This window comes from Quercus suber, unplaced genomic scaffold (assembly GCF_002906115.3).
Source record: "Quercus suber isolate HL8 unplaced genomic scaffold, Cork oak 2.0 scaffold_428, whole genome shotgun sequence".
Classification (NCBI taxonomy): Eukaryota; Viridiplantae; Streptophyta; class Magnoliopsida; order Fagales; family Fagaceae; genus Quercus; species Quercus suber.
The window spans coordinates 627,187-646,744 of NW_027069879.1; the positions used below are offsets into that span (position 1 = coordinate 627,187).

Here is a 19,558-nt window from a genome sequence, read left to right on the forward strand (position 1 = left end):
TTTGGTGTATGTTTTGGACCATTAAATAAGTGGGCTCATGGGTAGGCCCGTAGTCACAAACATTCAAATTTCAAACACGAAAACCAAGCAGCCCGAGTCCCCCAAAGGCCCAAATCCAGTTCGCATTAGATGAGTGAAACGTGTAAAAAAAAAAATGTTATCCGACGGTTAGAAAAAAAGCCTAACAATTTCTCTTTTAAACTGAAAAATATTGCACAGCGTAAACTGAAACCCCAAACCAAAAACAACCATATATTAGCCAAATTGAAATCCCAAACCACTCGCCGCGGCCGGCACCACCACCACCACCAGCAGTTAGCACAAATTACGACCGCCGGTGGCCCAAACCGTCAACCGTGAGCTTTGTTCACACCAGTGACCTGCCGCTGGGGAGGCGAACAGTGCAGTGATTCATGGATTGGTGAAGGCGGAGGAGAAGGAAGGGACTGAGGAGGCGATATAAGAGAAATTGTTGCGGCGGCGAATTGGAGGTGAGCCGCTCCCGAGAAAATCAGGAATTTTTCCTTGAGTGAGCAAAAGCTGTAGTAGTTGCATTCTAAAATGGGCGATAAATCGAAGCGTAAGAAGAGGAAGCATATAGATGACACCGAGACTTCGGCGTCGCCGTCGTCGTCGTCGTCACCGAGCTCTGATGACGACTCGTCGAAGAGGCGGCGCCGGCACCGGCACAGGCACAGGAGCAGTGATAAAAGTAAAAGGAGAGATAGAGAGAGGAGGAGAGAAAGGGACGAGAGAGAGAGGAAGAGAAGGAAATCGAGAAAGAAGAGTAGGGCTTACGAGTCCGAATCTGAGTCCGAGTCCGAGCCCGAGTTAGAGCCCGAAGCGGTGGTGGGAGACTTGTTGAACCAATTTCCTAATGTTTCCAATGACTTGATCCAGGTATCCATTTATCTTGTGAATCTGAAGCTTCTAAATTCAATACTAATCGATTTTTAGGTTTTGCAACTACAATTTTGAATGTTATTTTGTGATATTTGGTGCGTAATTAGGAATTTTCACCTTTGAATTTGATGTTTCATTGGCCAAAGTAGTTATGCTATTACCTGTTTTGTTATTAGCATGATTATCCTTACAGCATGCAAATTCTGTTTCTGACATTTTTAATTAACTTTTATTTTTAATGAAAGCACAGCTTGTCACTACTTAGGAATTGAATTTTCCCTATTGTTATTATTTTTGCCATTTTATAATTAAAAAATTTGGGTTCCGAGTGCAAAAGCTCCCACTTTTATGGGGTAACTACCCCCAATTTTGTTGGAGAGGCTAATTCCGGGTTCAAATAGCTACCTGCCAAAAGCTGTCACTTTTGGTGGAAGTCACTTGCTAGTTGCCATCTCACCAAGGCTCTAAGTGACTAAATTTTAGGCTTAAAGATAGGGGTGACTTCTATTGATGAAAAGATGAAGGAGAGTTGCTTGAGATGGTTTGTTCATGTTAGAGGAGTCATTAATGCACCAATGAGAAATGGTGAGTTGAGTTAAGTTTAGGGAATGAAAAAGAGGTAGAGGTAGAGCAAAAGTAAAATTAGTAGAAGTAGTGAAAAGAGTATATCAATTAAGGAAGTAACAAAGAGTATTGTTAAATTATCGATTGTCCCAAAATATTAAGCTATTAGGAAATGATGAATTTAATCACTTAACCATGATTCTAACACTCCCCTTCATTAGTGTGCCTAAACTTCCCCTTAATAATTGGGGGCCCAACAATTAGGAATTTAACATTTTAAATGGGAGGTAGAGCAACGGCAGGTATCGAACTCAAGATCTCCTGCTTTGATACCATGTTAAATTACCGATCTCTCAAAGTTTAAGCTATTAGGAAATGGTGAATTTAGTCACTTAACCATAATTCTAACACTTCTCCTCACATGTGGGCTCAAACTTCTTTTTAATAAGTGAGGTCCAACATGTGAGATTTTTAACTTTTGTATTAGAGCGGGAGATTTTGAGTTTGATCCCTATCTCCTCCATTTTACCCCCAATTAAATCACTGATAAGGAAGCCTTTTTGATGTGCTAGTTTCTTCCTCTAATGGGGGACTGGGAGTTGGAATAAAAGTTTCAATAGAGCTGTTCAAGATTGGGAATTGGAAGAGGTGCATTCTTTTTTTGATTACATTTATTCCAAGATGCCTTGGGAGGAAAGGGAAGATAGAATGATTTGGAGCTTGATTAGGAATGGTTATTTGATGTGTGCTTTCAGAGCAAGACTTAGGTACAGTACTTGGATGTTACTTCTTAGGTTCCCCTCTTAAGATTCTGTCATGTGGATTTTTTTTCATGGGATGGAAGTATATTTTTAGTTAAGTAGCTATATGGCAGAATCTTAAGAGGGAAACCTAAGAAATAGCACCTAAGGTATTGTACCTAAGTTTTGTCCTTGCTTTTATAATACCATAAGTGGAATTTATATTGTTTCTTTCCCATGGAAGAGCATTTTGGTGTGTTAAGATCCCAAGAGAGTAGTGTTTCTTATGTGGGTAGCGGTGTGTGGTCGGATTCTTATAGTTGATAATCTCATTAAGAAGGGTTTCTCCCTAGCAAATTGGTGTTGTATGTGTCGGTGTAGTGGGGAAATGGTGGATCATCTCCTACTCCATCATGACTTTTCTCATGAGCTATGGAGTGAAGTTTATGTTTGGGATTTAGTGGGTGATGCTGGAGATGTAGCATCTCTTTTCTTTGGTTGGTGGAATTGGTTTGGAAAACATGCCTCGGATGTTTGGAATCTTTGGAATCTGGGGCTAGCATGTTTGATTTGGTTAGTATGGAAGGAATGAAATAGCTTTACTTTTGAGGATTTTGTGAAATCTATTTACCAGATGAAATCCTTGCTAATTAGGACTTTGTTTGATTGGTCTCAGGCTTGGGGGTTTATGCATTTTACTTCGATTTTTGATTTTTAGTTTTTAGATAGCCTTTCAAATTGATTTTCTTGTATTTGTTTTTAGGTATTTTATGTTCATCATTGTGAACAAAGTGTACTTTTTATCAGTTAATAAAAAAATTGGGACTAAGACGCTTGGTTGTTGTTGATGTTGTTGTATTCTTTGTGCTATACTTTGTTGGTCTTTCTCTTATATGCTACTTTCTTTTATATTATTTTTTATTCTCTTTTTGTGAGGTTTGTATGATTGTTAGTTTTATTTATTTTATTTTATTAATATTAGTTTTTTTTTTTATTTTAACCTTGTTTTTGATATACAGCTTCTGCAAATGATTGATGATGGGCAAGCTGTAGACATAAAGGGTATATCTGAAAGATCTCTGATAAAACATCTAAAGAAGCTGTTCCTTTCATTAAGACTGAAGGAGAGTGGTGATAGATTATTTTTACTTCCACCAAATGCTCGTCCTACTTTTGAAATTGTAGGACCCCTAATTCATGCTCATATGGAACCTAAAGAGCAACAACTTGAACAACTTGATCATTCTGTATCAGCAAATGGTGTACATTCAGTAGTGGAAGATGCAGAATGCGGAGAAGTGATGCTTGAAAATAATGTGGCAGGGCCAAGTCTAGAGGATGATACCATTGCTCNTTTTTGCCATTTTATAATTAAAAAATTTGGGTTCCGAGTGCAAAAGCTCCCACTTTTATGGGGTAACTACCCCCAATTTTGTTGGAGAGGCTAATTCCGGGTTCAAATAGCTACCTGCCAAAAGCTGTCACTTTTGGTGGAAGTCACTTGCTAGTTGCCATCTCACCAAGGCTCTAAGTGACTAAATTTTAGGCTTAAAGATAGGGGTGACTTCTATTGATGAAAAGATGAAGGAGAGTTGCTTGAGATGGTTTGTTCATGTTTAGAGGAGTCATTAATGCACCAATGAGAAATGGTGAGTTGAGTTAAGTTTAGGGAATGAAAAAAGAGGTAGAGGTAGAGCAAAAGTAAAATTAGTAGAAGTAGTGAAAAAGAGTATATCAATTAAGGAAGTAACAAAGAGTATTGTTAAATTATCGATTGTCCCAAAATATTAAGCTATTAGGAAATGATGAATTTAATCACTTAACCATGATTCTAACACTCCCCTTCATTAGTGTGCCTAAACTTCCCCTTAATAATTGGGGGCCCAACAATTAGGAATTTAACATTTTAAATGGGAGGTAGAGCAACGGCAGGTATCGAACTCAAGATCTCCTGCTTTGATACCATGTTAAATTACCGATTCTCTCAAAAGTTTAAGCTATTAGGAAATGGTGAATTTAGTCACTTAACCATAATTCTAACACTTCTCCTCACATGTGGGCTCAAACTTCTTTTTAATAAGTGAGGTCCAACATGTGAGATTTTTAACTTTTGGTATTAGAGCGGGAGATTTTGAGTTTGATCCCTATCTCCTCCATTTTACCCCCCAATTAAATCACTGATAAGGAAGCCTTAGTTTTTGATGTGCTAGTTTCTTCCTCTAATGGGGGGACTGGGAGTTGGAATAAAAGTTTCAATAGAGCTGTTCAAGATTGGGAATTGGAAGAGGTGCATTCTTTTTTTGATTACATTTATTCCAAGATGCCTTGGGAGGAAAGGGAAGATAGAATGATTTGGAGCTTGATTAGGAATGGTTATTTTGATGTGTGCTTTCAGAGCAAGACTTAGGTACAGTACTTGGATGTTACTTCTTAGGTTCCCCTTAAGATTCTGTCATGTGGATTTTTTTTCATGGGATGGAAGTATATTTTTTAGTTAAGTAGCTATATGGCAGAATCTTAAGAGGGAAACCTAAGAAATAGCACCTAAGGTATTGTACCTAAGTTTTGTCCTTGCTTTTATAATACCATAAGTGGAATTTATATTGTTTCTTTCCCATGGAAGAGCATTTTGGTGTGTTAAGATCCCAAGAGAGTAGTGTTTCTTATGTGGGTAGCGGTGTGTGGTCGGATTCTTATAGTTGATAATCTCATTAAGAAGGGTTTCTCCCTAGCAAATTGGTGTTGTATGTGTCGGTGTAGTGGGGAAATGGTGGATCATCTCCTACTCCATCATGACTTTTCTCATGAGCTATGGAGTGAAGTTTATGTTTGGGATTTAGTGGGTGATGCTGGAGATGGTAGCATCTCTTTTCTTTGGTTGGTGGAATTGGTTTGGAAAACATGCCTCGGATGTTTGGAATCTTTGGAATCTGGGGCTAGCATGTTTGATTTGGTTAGTATGGAAGGAATGAAATAGCTTTACTTTTGAGGATTTTGTGAAATCTATTTACCAGATGAAATCCTTGCTAATTAGGACTTTGTTTGATTGGTCTCAGGCTTGGGGGTTTATGCATTTTACTTCGATTTTTGATTTTTAGTTTTTAGATAGCCTTTCAAATTGATTTTCTTGTATTTGTTTTTAGGTATTTTATGTTCATCATTGTGAACAAAGTGTACTTTTTATCAGTTAATAAAAAAATTGGGACTAAGACGCTTGGTTGTTGTTGATGTTGTTGTATTCTTTGTGCTATACTTTGTTGGTCTTTCTCTTATATGCTACTTTCTTTTATATTATTTTTTATTCTCTTTTTTGTGAGGTTTGTATGATTGTTAGTTTTATTTATTTTATTTTATTAATATTAGTTTTTTTTTTTTTTTAACCTTGTTTTTGATATACAGCTTCTGCAAATGATTGATGATGGGCAAGCTGTAGACATAAAGGGTATATCTGAAAGATCTCTGATAAAACATCTAAAGAAGCTGTTCCTTTCATTAAGACTGAAGGAGAGTGGTGATAGATTATTTTTACTTCCACCAAATGCTCGTCCTACTTTTGAAATTGTAGGACCCCTAATTCATGCTCATATGGAACCTAAAGAGCAACAACTTGAACAACTTGATCATTCTGTATCAGCAAATGGTGTACATTCAGTAGTGGAAGATGCAGAATGCGGAGAAGTGATGCTTGAAAATAATGTGGCAGGGCCAAGTCTAGAGGATGATACCATTGCTCCTAGAAGAAGGTACAAAAATACTTTTATTTTATTTTATTTTTTTATTTTTCACCTAATTAGCTGCAATATCAATCACTATGTGTTTTATTCTAAAGAATCACAAATATGGACTGGTGAATTAGTTATTGACAGTGTCTTGTCCATTTTAATGAGAAATAACCAACTTGTGCAAGATTTAGACATACGTACTCTTGTATGCTGTTGTCTTTTTTTTTTTTTTTTAAATTTTTTTTTCCTTTGTATGGATTGCATAGCCATACTAAAACAAAATCTGCAATTTTTTCTTGCTTAAAGGTTTGTATACTACTTTATAAGACATCATAGAATGTGGAGTTTCTATATAAAGTGCCAGTTTGTGGTTCCTGAGTTACATTTATTAGTATTTAGATAGCTATGTTGTGTATACATTTTGTTAGATGTTCTGATAATAGAAAGAGGATCATCGAGATGAGAGCAATACAGTGTTTGCATTGGGAAAACATATTAAGATAGTCTATGGGTATTTGCAAACCTATGGAAGAAATTTGGCAATAAGTGATCCTCAAGACCCAAACATAGAACTAGATAAGAAAAGGAAATACCTGTGGAAAATCATCGTGTTCAAAGTAGGCACCTTTCCTGCCAAATCTGCATCAGAAACCCCTCTCCCTTCAAAGATTCAACCTTACCATAATTCTGCAACTTCAATGGAGCAGCTTCTTTCATGCTTTTCCCAGCTGGAGACGGAGTTTCTCCCAAGAAGCCATCGGTCCCTGCTTATGGGAGACTCCAAGTTTTGATCTACATATGTACGTGCCTCGACATGTTTACTGTAAGTTTCCTAGTTGCAGCTGCCTTTGAGGCCTTTGCAGCACTAGAACTTTTGGACTCTCTTCCTATGCCTGGAGGAATTCGTTTTTCTGCAGAATGGGGACTATAGATGACGAAGCTGAAAATATTTCATCCTGGCCAACCCACTTTCTTTGTGGAACCAGCAACTGGACACCTTGTGAGAATGAAAAGCATTGGCTGAAACTGCTTCAGAATACCTGGATGAAGTTCTTGACGCCTATTATCCAATTCCTGTACTATGCCTTCACACTGAAGCCAAAACTCTGCAGAAGATGTCATAGCATAGCTCTGAGCCAAAACCAGCAAATCCTGTATAGTTTCCTTCCACTTAGGATGACTATCTGCATTTTTCTCCAGAATTCCAACCAGATCTGCTGCAAAAATATCCAAATCAGAGTTTACTTCTTCCTTTGCTTTGTCAAATTTTGCCCAGATGACGACCAATATTTCCTGCATAAAACAGCAAGGAAATTAAGAATGACTAGACCTTCCAAAAGCGCAACTCATCTTATTCAAGAAATTATATTGCAAACTAAAAGTTAAGTACCTCCAAGTTATTTAAGCCTCGAGGCTTCCAAAATGGGAAGGGTTGGACACCTTTGGAATTTAGTTCATGAGAAAAACTTTTGATATCAGCAGGAAACCTCTTTCTAGATGCACTTGTGACATGTAGTGTAGCTTGAAAATGGGGAGATTCAGGCTTCTTGGGATTGTCACAATTGTATACAGTCAGGAAGCTTTTCTATTCGTATCTCTTCCTGAGGTACTTGTATTTGTTTTAAGGTCTAAGTGTTCACTATCGTGAACATGATGTCCTTTTTATGAAATAATCTTTGATTACCTATCAAAAAAAAAAAAAGTATATTGTCTAGGAAGCAAATGTTTAAGTCATCAACTACATTGTGAAAAGTAAATATTGGATAAAAGAATATACAATAAGTCTGATAAAAGTGAATGCATAGTTATTATCAATAAAAATCTTTTCACCACTACCTTTGGTGTACATGCATCTGAGCTTTCTTAAGCCTCCAGATTGACACCATGATGATTTTGATCTCCCTGTTAGATGATTCAAAATATCAAAAGCAACTTTTGCAGGGTAAAAACCAAATATGCCAGTTGTTCAAATTAAGGAAAACACAATAGACATCATTTTATTAATTGAATCTATCCTAGAATTCCAAGGTTTATAATGACACCAAAGTTCTAACCTCACATACGTCCTAAAAAGACAGGCAGTATATTTTAAGCAAAGAAGAAAGAAGGTTTTCAGTAAAATATACAATGCAAAAGAAAAGGCCTAAGACCACTAGAGGAGGTCTTTCCAGAGTTGTTTTACATTGCATGCAATAGGGATGCTTCAGTGGTTGATCTCATATCTTAGTACACTGCCTGTGTGCTTTGGCTCATTGTATCCTGTCATTTTTACAATGAAGTTTTATTATTTATAAATAAAAATTATAACAGTTATGGACTTTAAACTTGAAGGTAACCTATTGGATGATTCAAAACTCAAAACCTGGTACTGAGATATAGTATATGTATGTTACTAACTGATAGAAAAGGAATATATAACTAACAATCATCTAATTTTTTATAAAGAACACTTTTTATTGTTCTTGTTTACTTTTTGTTGCAGGGTTATTGGTCCTGAGATGCCATCAGCTGAGTTACTCGCAGCTGCAGCCAAACTAACAGAAGCGCAGGCTGAGCTCAGGTATTTCTGGTTTTATTTGAGGTTGTAATTTTGGATTTTGTGGTGATACATCATGATGAAAAAGTAATGTGATGAAGATGACTTGTAATAATATTTTCTAAATACTTCCAGAGAAGCAGAGTTGGAGGAAGATACTGAGATTTTTATAGGACCTCCACCACCTGCTGTGGTTGCTGAGGCTGAATCTGCAAATGAGGCGGAGCGATTTGAAGAGGTATTCTTATCCTGTTCCTTATGCATATTGATCAAATTATAATACTCTGCATATATCACAGTTGCTTCTAAGAGCCCCCTTGGCTTGAGAATCTAGAATATTGTTGTATATCAAGATTCTTTTAGCAGGTTCAAATGATTCCAGCATGCAAATGTTTGTATATATGTATATGTGGATATTTACACATATATATCTGTATGTGCGTGTGTGCGTGTGTTATTTAAGTGTTCTGTTTCCATATTTGTTGTTTTGTGAGTGATATTGTTGCCAACTCTACCAATTTAGAACCAAAAGTTTAATATGGTAGTGCTTGCTGTAAATATAATGTATCAAATATTGATATAATGAAAAGCTAAGGACACAGGTTTAATGATGCCAGCCATATTGACCATAACTGATTTCTACTTAATCCAAAGGGTCATCTACCTTTGTAAAAATTGCTTTTTTTTTTTCCTCAAGAAATAGAGGCATAAATGTTAATGATGAAAAAACAAGAAGATTTCATTTCCTTTTCCATCACAGATTGATGTTTGCATGTCACCCCATGTTTGCTGTAAAGTTGGATGCCCAAGGTAATGGCATAACCATATAACCTTAGTCCAAAGAACAAAGAGATGCGTTGTGTTTATGGGCAAACCCAAGGGAGAAAAATGTAATTTTTGTTTGCTGTAAAGTTGGATGCCCAAGGTAATGGCATAACCATATAACCTTAGTCCAAAGAACAAAGAGATGCGTTGTGTTTATGGGCAAACCCTAGGGAGTAAAATGTATTTTTTGTTGTTTTTTAAGTCTCTAAACAAGTTTCAGGTATGGGTGTGATGTTCTACCTGTTTGATGGGCTAATTTTTGTTTTGATAAGTTATAAAATTTATTAAAATAGTAGGTTAGATCAAGCAAATGATGATGAGTACTCCATAACCTAAAAGAATTGCAAAGAATACAGATGATTTGTGGAAATGCAGAGTAGTTGCGTTGGATTGGTGTTGCATGTGCAAGAAGGATGGGGAGTCCATTGATCATTTATTGTTACATTGCCATGTAGCTAGGGAGTTGTGGAATATGGTATTTTATTTATTTGGGGTTCACTGGGTTATGCCATGCGATGTTGTGGATCTTCTAGCAAGCTAGTCGTATAAATGTAGCAAACTTAAGTCTTATAAAAAAAAAAAAAAATGTAGCAGATGTAAGTCCTTGGTGATTTGGAGTATGATTCCCCATTGTATTATGTGGGGTATTTGGTGGGAGAGGAATGCTCGTACTTTTGAAGGATTGAGAGATCAACTCATGATATGAAGTCGTTTTTTCTCCAAACTTTGCTAGAGTGGACAAATGCTGTGTGTTTTTACTTTTAATTCTTTGACAGATTTGTTGGATAGTTTTATTCTCTTTGCTTTATAGTTTTTGCTGTTTTTTCTGATTCCTTAGTACACTGCCTGTGTGCTTTGGTTTCCTGTATTTTTTTATTTATTCAACGAAGTTATATTACTTATCAAAAAAAAAAAAATAGAATCACGCACAAAAAAGAATTGATTCTGTGAAATAGAAGTGATTATGTGAAATCTATTAGTGTTACTATCTGTAAGACCCCACGCACGGGACCAATAAAAGGTGTCCGAATTAGCAATTCTTCTGAGTGTTTAATCTGTCTGTATCCTCAAAAGTACGATTATTATGCTTCCCCACAATAGCCACATCAAGCATAATGGTCCAAAGTTCCAAATATAGGAAGCGTGCTACTTTTCAAGTAGAGGTGTCCAACAAATCATGGGCAGTGATAGAGGTAGTACTAGGACCGGCATTGGGGAAAGTATTACGAGAATTATGCTATCTGTGTAAGGATAATTTTGGAGCTTTTGTGTATTTTATATTATGTAATGGTGATGATGCTGCTCAATCGTCACAAAACCCTGTATTGTTTTTTTTTTTTTTCTCTCATTCCTTCTTCTATTTCTTCCTCTCCCAGTTTACTTCTTTTGCCATCAAACTAGATGACAACTTAAGGACTTACTGTTAATAAAATCTCTCTACTTATTGAAAAAAAAAGTTGCATTATATAATATCTTCTTTTTGGGGAGTGTATATGCTTATTTATTTATTATGAACTATTGGTGAAATGAGGTTAAGATATATCTTGTTTGTTGACCATACATAATGGCATCTTGGATGGTTTCCTAGTAATTGCATGAGTGCAATAACTCATAAACTAGTTACATTTATCTGATCAGGTCACCAGAATCATGGAGGCCGATGCTGATTGTCTGTATGATGTTCTAGGAGTGAACCATAATATGTCCGCTGATAACATCAAAAAAAGGTAAGTTTATTTTTTATTTTTTATTTTTATCTCTTAAAAAATGGAACCTATCTTGTTCCATGAATTGTTTATGATACTTAATGGTTGATTTTGTTTATGGGATGCAAATTTAGGAGTTAGATCTGAATTTTATATTTTTTATATTCTAATTTTATTGTTTGGTGATAATGTTTTCTTCCATCATGAAATTATTCCTTCTGTGCCAGATACGCCTAAACTGCCTACTTTACACTAGTAAGCATCTTTTGATGCTTGGCTTAACTACACTGGAGGAGGAAGAGTGTAACTTGAAAGGTTTCTGATAGGGATTTGTTCTGAGATCAATGATAATAGTCATCCAATCTGGAGTAATATAGGGCTGAGGCATGCCAAAACTTTGAAAGCTGAGATCTAGAATGTAATTGTCACAAAAAGTTATATTTTATATAGCTTCAAAAGGCTTGAAGGTGTTTCTTAACTTGTGAACAAAATGCTTTTGACCATATATTCATAGCACCTAAGAGCTGGAAAGTTAAGACTCTTTGAATGGGAGATGTCTTGGGGGATAACAGCAAGTAATTATTAGGATAAAGTAGTAAGACCTAAGTGTGTAGGTCTTATAGTGAAGAAGAAAGTTGTTTATAGTCTCTCTTGCAATCTACTTATTTAGGGAAGCTGGTAAATAATTTTGTGTCTATTTCAGTGGTCTAATTTGATTAAAACTTTAGTTTTGGACCTTTTGGTTGAACACCACCACCATCATAGTGGTCTAATTAAAACTTTATATTTGGTCGAATACCATCTCCTTCATGGTTTGAATGATGTTTTATTTTTGGAATCAGGCTTATTTACTTTAAAAGTTCAAATCTGAAATTAAGGAGGAAACTTTACACATTTTCATGCTGTAAAATGAGATAGTACCAGTCAAAATGTGGTTTTTAGTTCACTATATGGCTGATGAAAACTAAGATATGGACACAATCTGCAAGCTGCAATCACTATCTTAATTAATGGATTCTAGGCTGTTTGTTAGAGTTTTCATTTATCTTGTATGGTTGCAAACTGGTGAGCTTGTGCATTATGTAATTGTTTCTCTTTATCTAATGACTGACATGCTCATGAATTAGGTACTGGAAGTTGTCTCTTTTGGTGCACCCGGATAAATGCCCTCATCCTCAGGCCCATCAAGCATTTATCAAATTGAACAAATCTTTTAAAGAATTGCAAGATCCAGATAAGGTGAGTTTTTATGCATGCATGATTAATATGTGAATCTATAAAATGCTTCTATTTGTGCAGTCACATTCTGTGATACTTATTTTAATTCATCAAAATTGAGATATCATACAGTTGATCTGGTCATGATAAGTATATTTGAATTTCAGTTGCCCTTTTGAATATGATTTGTGGTTAGATAATCATTTGGTCTCAAATGTGTTATGCCAATGAGGGTGTATGATTTGCTTCTTTGTTTGAAATGAGTGTTTGGGCGATAGCATAGTAGAAGGGTATGGAATGTAGTGCTGTTTTGCCTCATGTAAATGATTTGGTGTGAAAAAACATTTTATGGGATTGAGCTTCCCCTCGATAGGAATTAATACCTTTTTTTTTTCTTTGGTTCAGTGGCCACTTGCAGATGGCAGCATACCTTCTTCCTTGTGAAACATTTTGAGCTTTTTGTCTTTTATTGTCACTTTTGAGGGTGGGTCAACAGTACACTATGTACTTCAGTTGTTCCTTCTACTTAAAAAATTTCTTACAAGTTGAAAAGCAAAATTGATAAATGTCTGTATCCTAGTAGCAGTTGTTATGTATGAACTCTTGTTTAGACTTTAGTCGTGGAATATTGGAATATGTGGGCACAGGGGTCTGGTTGTTTGGTGCATAAAATTTTCTTTTACATATCTTTGATAGTTATAATGAAATTTCTTGAGACATTTTGGTGGTGAAAACGAACTTGCATTTTTTCATTGAGGAGACAATGTTACCTTTATAGCATATCATGCGATTATCATATGGTGATTATAGTTGTATTTTGGCATCTTCACAATAGAGATATACGATTTTGACATTGATTTTTCTTTCTAACCTTATATGCTTGTTTTAGCGGAAAGCAATGGATGAGAAAATTAAACTCAAGGAAGAACAGGAGGCATTTAAGGTACATACAATATTAAATCTTTTTAAGGAATTTGTTGTAGTAGTGGTCTGGCTATATCTTTAGATGTTATATCTGAAATACTCTTTGGTGTGTATGCCTATATCAAATTATTAATTCTTTTTGCTCTTATAGGCTGAGTTGAAATCAATGCGTGAAGCTGCACAATGGAGAAGATTGCAAGGTTAGCCATTTTCTGCAGATACTAAGGGTTTCTCTTGGTTTTCTACATTCTATTTGTGTGTGTACGTTTGTTTCTTTGTGTCAGAATGTGTAGAGGGTCTAGTGGTGGGTACAAATCTCATTGGGTATGTATATAACTTACTAATAAAAGACAACAGGGAATAGGGTGAAGTAGTGGGTTCAAGTTTTACCTTCTAGCTCGGATTGCAGTTCTCGCCTCATAAGATTAGGTTGGGTGATGTCAGGAGCCTTGTAGCTTAATTGGTTGACACCTCTTGGTGTTTCTAATGGAGATATCTAAGGTTCAAACCCCCTCTCCTCCAACTATTTAATTATCAAAAAAAATATTAGGCTGGATGGTAAAGTTCAGGATCAATTGTGTGTAACTTAATAATAAAAAGTAGAAAAAGGAAGTAGAATGATTTTTCTATAAGTAAAAATAATTTTATTAAAAAAGGAACAAACAAAAGTATATAATATTAATATATCTTGAGATCGACATTTTCAAGTTTAAGCTATATGAGAATTCTAAAAAAGAACTTTCAGAAGAAACAAACAAGAGTACATACTATATCTTGATATCTACATTTTCAAGTAGCTATCTAAGAATTCTAAAAGATTACATAGGGGAGTATTGCCTAAAACAATCATCTAATCATACAAACATTGTAGCATTGGTTGTTTGATCATGTGGATTAGATGTTCAATTTCATTAATAGTTGCGCATGCTAAATTGTCCATAAGATGCACAGCCAAATTGCATTCCAATCTAAGGTTCTTTGATGATGATAGCTCCATTTCCAACAACTTAGCATTTAAACCAATGTTTTCAGCATAACCCATGATGCTCCATATACAGCAAACACATCTGACCAAATATCTCTAGACACCATACAATGAAGTAAAAGGTGCTCAGCTAATTCCGTGCTCCTCTTGCACATACAACACCAGTCAATGATCATTATATTATGCTTTCGAAGATTATTTATTCATAAAATTATATCCAATGCTGCCATCTATGCAAAGAAGGCAATATTTCTAGTATCACCCCAAATACAGAACATGGGATTTGACCCCTATAGCCCTGCAGAACTTCATAGTGAGAGTGAACCTCAAATTTCCTGCTTTTGAAGGTTTGGAAGCTATTCAGTCCTCTAGTCTAGAATGGAAATTTGAATACAATATATAAAAAACGCCATACATAGACTCCAATTCCCAATTCTGAAGTGACCTGTTAAAATGAAGATTCCAACCATGTTCACCACTCAAATGGGAAGCAACCGTATCGTTTTTATTGACTATCATTCAACCAAAGTCCCCACACTTTGACACTTCCAGTTGATGTAAGGAGAATAACCAAAATTATTTCAGAATTTGATGTTTTAGATTGTTACTTATTTGAGATACCTGATCTCATTTTTGAAATTTGAATTCAGGCTTTATTGTTGTCGAGGATTTTATGATTTGGTTAGGACTCTCCTTGTTGATGTAATCATCAAAGCCTATTAAAAAGAGGCTCTAGCAATTTGATGTGATTCTGGATGCCAATTAAATAGAGATTCTTGCAATAGTTTGAGCAGTATATTTTGAATGAGATATTTCTAGTTAGAGATTGCTCTACAGCTTGGCAGTGATTCTAAGCACCCTAACACTATGTTTAGGAGTTTTAAAAGATTGAAAAGGATAGTTTATAGAAGAATGGACTTGAAAATGGTGTATCTTTTATAGTGTGTTTGGGAGTTTATAAAAGGAGGAATGGAAAGAAAGAAATATATAGTTTTACTATTATACCATTCACCTTTTATTGTTTATATATATATTGGGATAAAATTGGTATTTCACTTCTATTTCAAGAAAGGAATGATTGTTCCTCCCACTTTTGGAAGGAATACTTAGGAGGGAATTTTGAATGGAATGAGCATTTGCTTGTAGTCTATCCTTCATTCTAATTAAACTTCCAATATGGAGAATGGACGGAATATCTTAAAGAATTTCCTTTCATTCCATTCCTTTCCCCTCTCCTAAACAATCTGTAATTGGTGAAGCCTAGGGTTTTGTAGCCCATTCCCCCATTTCTCCCTTTGTTTTTTGTATTTCTACGTCATCGGTTCTGCATCAACTTGGTATCAGAGCATGACCCCAATTTACTTTTCCAACAACACACTAATTAAAAAACCTATAGTCCACTCACCAAGTTTGAGAAGTCATGGGGTACTTCTTTCATCATGCAAGTTATGGAGAAACTGGAGCTACACATTAGGACTTCAGGTCAAATAGTTTCATGCTGGCATCTTCAAATTATTGTTAAGGTGCTGCCAAACAGATTGGAGAGGGTGGTGGGAAGCTTGTGGTAAGGGCCAACAGAAAACTCATTTTAGTTGCGTTTGTCTTGTGCTGTGCTCTGTGTGTGTGTCTTACTTATGGAGAAACTGGAGCTACACATTAGGACTTCAGGTCAAATAGTTTCATGCTGGCATCTTCAAATTATTGTTAAGGTGCTGCCAAACAGATTGGAGAGGGTGGTGGGAAGCTTGTGGTAAGGGCCAACAGAAAACTCATTTTAGTTGCGTTTGTCTTGTGCTGTGCTCTGTGTGTGTGTCTTACAGTCTAAGCTTTATAACAAAATATAGTGTTACAGCTCGCTTCAGGTCCTTGTGTAAGAAAATTTTTACTATTTCAGGTTGGTGTTTTTTTTTATCTTTCCTCGGTGGGTATTTTACAAGAGGTTGGACCTTGGTATGATGGCAAGCTTCCTCCTTTTGTGGATATTTACAGCTTGCGACTTGCAAAATTATTTACTGAACTGACCACAAGAAAGCTGTGGTGTTGGCAGGTATATCTATGGAGGGTGATGATGAGCTATTGGCAGATATGGATGTTAAAGTGGCACCTAAAAGAGATGAATGGATGACAACATTGCCTCCTGAAAGAAAAGTAAGGCCCTCCTCATTCAATTGTCATTTTGTGATTTTTAAATTAACTGCTTTTGCTTTTGTCATTAGTTGTTGGGACTTGGGAACCTCCTGTATATGTCACTCTTATAGAACCTATTTTTTATGCACAATTTTAAATACAAAAACTTGAAATTTAAACATGTAGAGTATAAAAGGAAAATCTAATCCAATGGTGGATTTGTTAAAATTAGCATCCAATAAAAAAAATATTGAGTGGTGTAATATAGATTAGAGTTACTCCAAAGTGTAATTTGAACTCAACCCATGTATATATATTTATACACACACACACACACGAATGTTTGTCAAGTTTATATCATGACTAAACCATCTCAAGCGACTCTTCCTCATCTTTCCATCTTAGCATCCTCATTTCTGTTACATTCATTTTATGAATATGATGCTTTTAATGGCCCAACATTTAGTACCATAGAGCATAGCTAGTCTTGTTATCTTATAAAATTTTCCCTTTAACTTATTTGGTATTCTACAATTAAAAAATAATTTTGATGCGTCACTCCTCTTCACCCACCTTGCTCTTATCTTATGATTCACATCATCTTCAATCTCTCCATTTTTATGAATTATGGGTCCAAGATATCGAAAGCTCTCTCTTTGGTATCTCTTGACCATCGAGTCAAACAACCTCTTAATCTCTGTTTCTACTTCTACTTGACTTACATTCCATGTACTCTAAACCTCTTTTGCAACCGCTAATCTAGATCTAGTTTTTCGCTTTGTACCCAAAAACTTTGGTTATTTTTTAACCCTAATTGTTCTTTCTAAAGTTTTGAACCCTAAATCTGGAAATTCTTCAATTCTGAGCCTACTACAAGCACAAGTAGTTGGTTCCTCAATTTGTCCTGTGTCATGTGGGTAATTTGGTGGAAACGATCATACATTTAATGGTGTGGAGTTGTCTATTATTGAGTGCAAAGCTGTATTTTTAGATTGTTATTTGATTGGTCTCATGTGCTTGGCACCACTCCTGAGACTTCTTTTGTAAACTTTATTGATTTTCTTTCCTTTAGATTTAATTTTTTAAGAGAGCTTTGTGTACAAGAGATTCCCCTCATTCTAATAATATATTTTTACTTAGTGAAAAGAATAAAGATAGCACCCTGAAGGGTTTCACTTGATGGTACTGGAACTCCAAATGCAAGCCTTTGCGTTGTTTTCCATTTCATAACCCTCGTGCTTTTCCTTCTCAGCCTGGTATGACTACGCAGTCAACTACATTTAGCAAGAGCTCTAAAGCAGGACGTGGCGATACTAGTGTTTGGACAGATACCCCTTCAGAGAGAGCCCAGAAAGCAAAGATGAAGTATGTATTCACTTTTTCATTTCCAGAATGCCTTGGGCAGTCAACTCTCCTCTCTCTCTTTCTCTCTCTTAGTTGAAGGTATTTTGTAATGCATTTACTTTACCATGGCAGTTATTTAGAAGCGTATAACGAGGCTGCAGCACTTGCTACCAATGAAGTACAGAAAAGTTCAGATGCAGATTTGGTGGATAAATATAATAAAGGAAAGCGGTCAAAATCTTTGGTACAGAAGCACCAGGAAGAGGCTACAAGCCGTTCAAAGAAAAAAACCAAAGTGCAGCCAGAGAAACAAGAGTGGGTGGGGCAACATCCTTGGAAGCCTTGGGATCGTGACAAGGACTTGGCAGCTGGAAGAAAGAATATAAACTTGGATTCAGAAAACATGGCTGAAGGTTTAACCTCCAGGTTTTCTTCTGGAAACTTCCAAAGAAACTTCCTTTAGTCCTTGGGGTTGTATATCTGCAGTACATAAAATTAGTTTGACATTTCAGTTCTCTTTCATTCAAATTTTTGTTCATACATTATAGTTTAATCAATTAGGGAAAAGTGGCTATTCTAATGACACTTTCTCCCTCTCTCTTTCTTGGTGTGTCGTGTGATTGATGTTATTCTATTGTGATATGTTTAATAACTTAATTTCATATCTTATGCGGTTATGCAATTGTTTCCTTCATTTTTAGTTTTTTTGGGGATTCGACCCCAAGATTTGTCTCTCAATTAGGAAGTGTCGGTCTAAAAGTTGCTAGGTTTTAGACAATTGTGAGGTATATCTTTTTATGTCTAGTCAAATACAACTTGTTTGTGCCTTATAGTTGAGCGAGCTATAGTCTTTTCATGTCATTTTGTTACTTCTACTTCAAAATCTAGTCTTATCATTATTTCAATTTTCAATTGTACCTACTCGGTGTAGCATAAATGGGTCAAACAAAAATTTCAAGGGCCTAGTTTACTTGTATCAAGCTTTTCTTATCATGCTTTTCCTTGATGAGAAGACTCATGTTAGGTGGTGGCACAAATAGTTTGGAGGAAAGTTTCTTCATCCCACTGTGAGAGGGAATAGACCTAGATGTTGCATTTATAAATCTCTAGAGTTAGGAGTGTTATTTCTTGAAACCTCAAGAGAGTTGGGTGTTATTTAAAAAATAATAATAATAATAAAGTAGATAATTTGGAAGATCCTTTTTTAATTGGAATCATTATTATTCAAAGAAAAGTCAAGTCTAATTTTTTGCTTCCAAGATGACCATAATGCAAACTCCTAAGTTCCCATCCCTTTTCAAGGTTTGGTGCTAACTCAGCTTCTATTATTTTTTGCTATTCTTTTTTATGTTTTAAACAAACCTTCCCCTTAATAAATAATAATGCGTTTGTTGTGCTTCAAGTCTCAAAACATCTATCTCACAAATAAACAAAAAACCCTCATGCACTAAAACTCTTGATATGTTCTTTCTTATTTTTCTTTTTGTGATGGTATAAACCCGTCCACAACGTTTTGTCATTGAAAAGATTAGGGCATATGATGTCCAAATTAGGTAACGCATGACAATGATTAAGCTAACTAACTGTATGATATACTCATCCAGAAAAGAAAAACAAACAAAAGGATGTGTTGATTCATTACTGAGAAGAAGAAACATTAGAATGTCTAACAGGCATGTCAAAGAACTCATGGTTGACAATTGCCCAACATCAAAGTAGTCTTGTCATGCAATTGTGAGTATGAAAATAGTATTGTTTTAATTTTATCACCTTTAGCTCAAAAAACAAGGTAGGCAATTAAAGGAAAATTTCCTTCATATATAATATAATATTATAAATTTTAAAGAGTATCTAGGTCATTAGAAATTTAAATAATGTGACATCATATACACAATAAAATATAATACATAAAATATAAATTGTGATGTAAGAAGGTAATTTTATTTGAAACAATGAGTATTAAT

General features: G+C 35.4%; 1 protein-coding gene across 1 annotated transcript; it reads left to right on the forward strand.

The window, feature by feature from the left end:
- Positions 1–209: 209 nt before the first annotated feature.
- Positions 210–18,288, forward strand: LOC111984634 (uncharacterized). The gene is made up of 11 exons (XM_024016251.2): positions 210–900; positions 5,607–5,950; positions 8,412–8,489; positions 8,601–8,703; positions 10,929–11,017; positions 12,124–12,235; positions 13,104–13,157; positions 13,290–13,338; positions 16,171–16,271; positions 17,503–17,615; positions 17,727–18,288. The coding sequence occupies exons 1-11, from the start codon at positions 562–564 to the stop codon at positions 18,055–18,057; spliced, it is 1,713 nt and encodes a 570-aa protein (XP_023872019.1). The 5' UTR covers positions 210–561; the 3' UTR covers positions 18,058–18,288.
- The last annotated feature ends 1,270 nt before the right edge of the window (positions 18,289–19,558 follow it).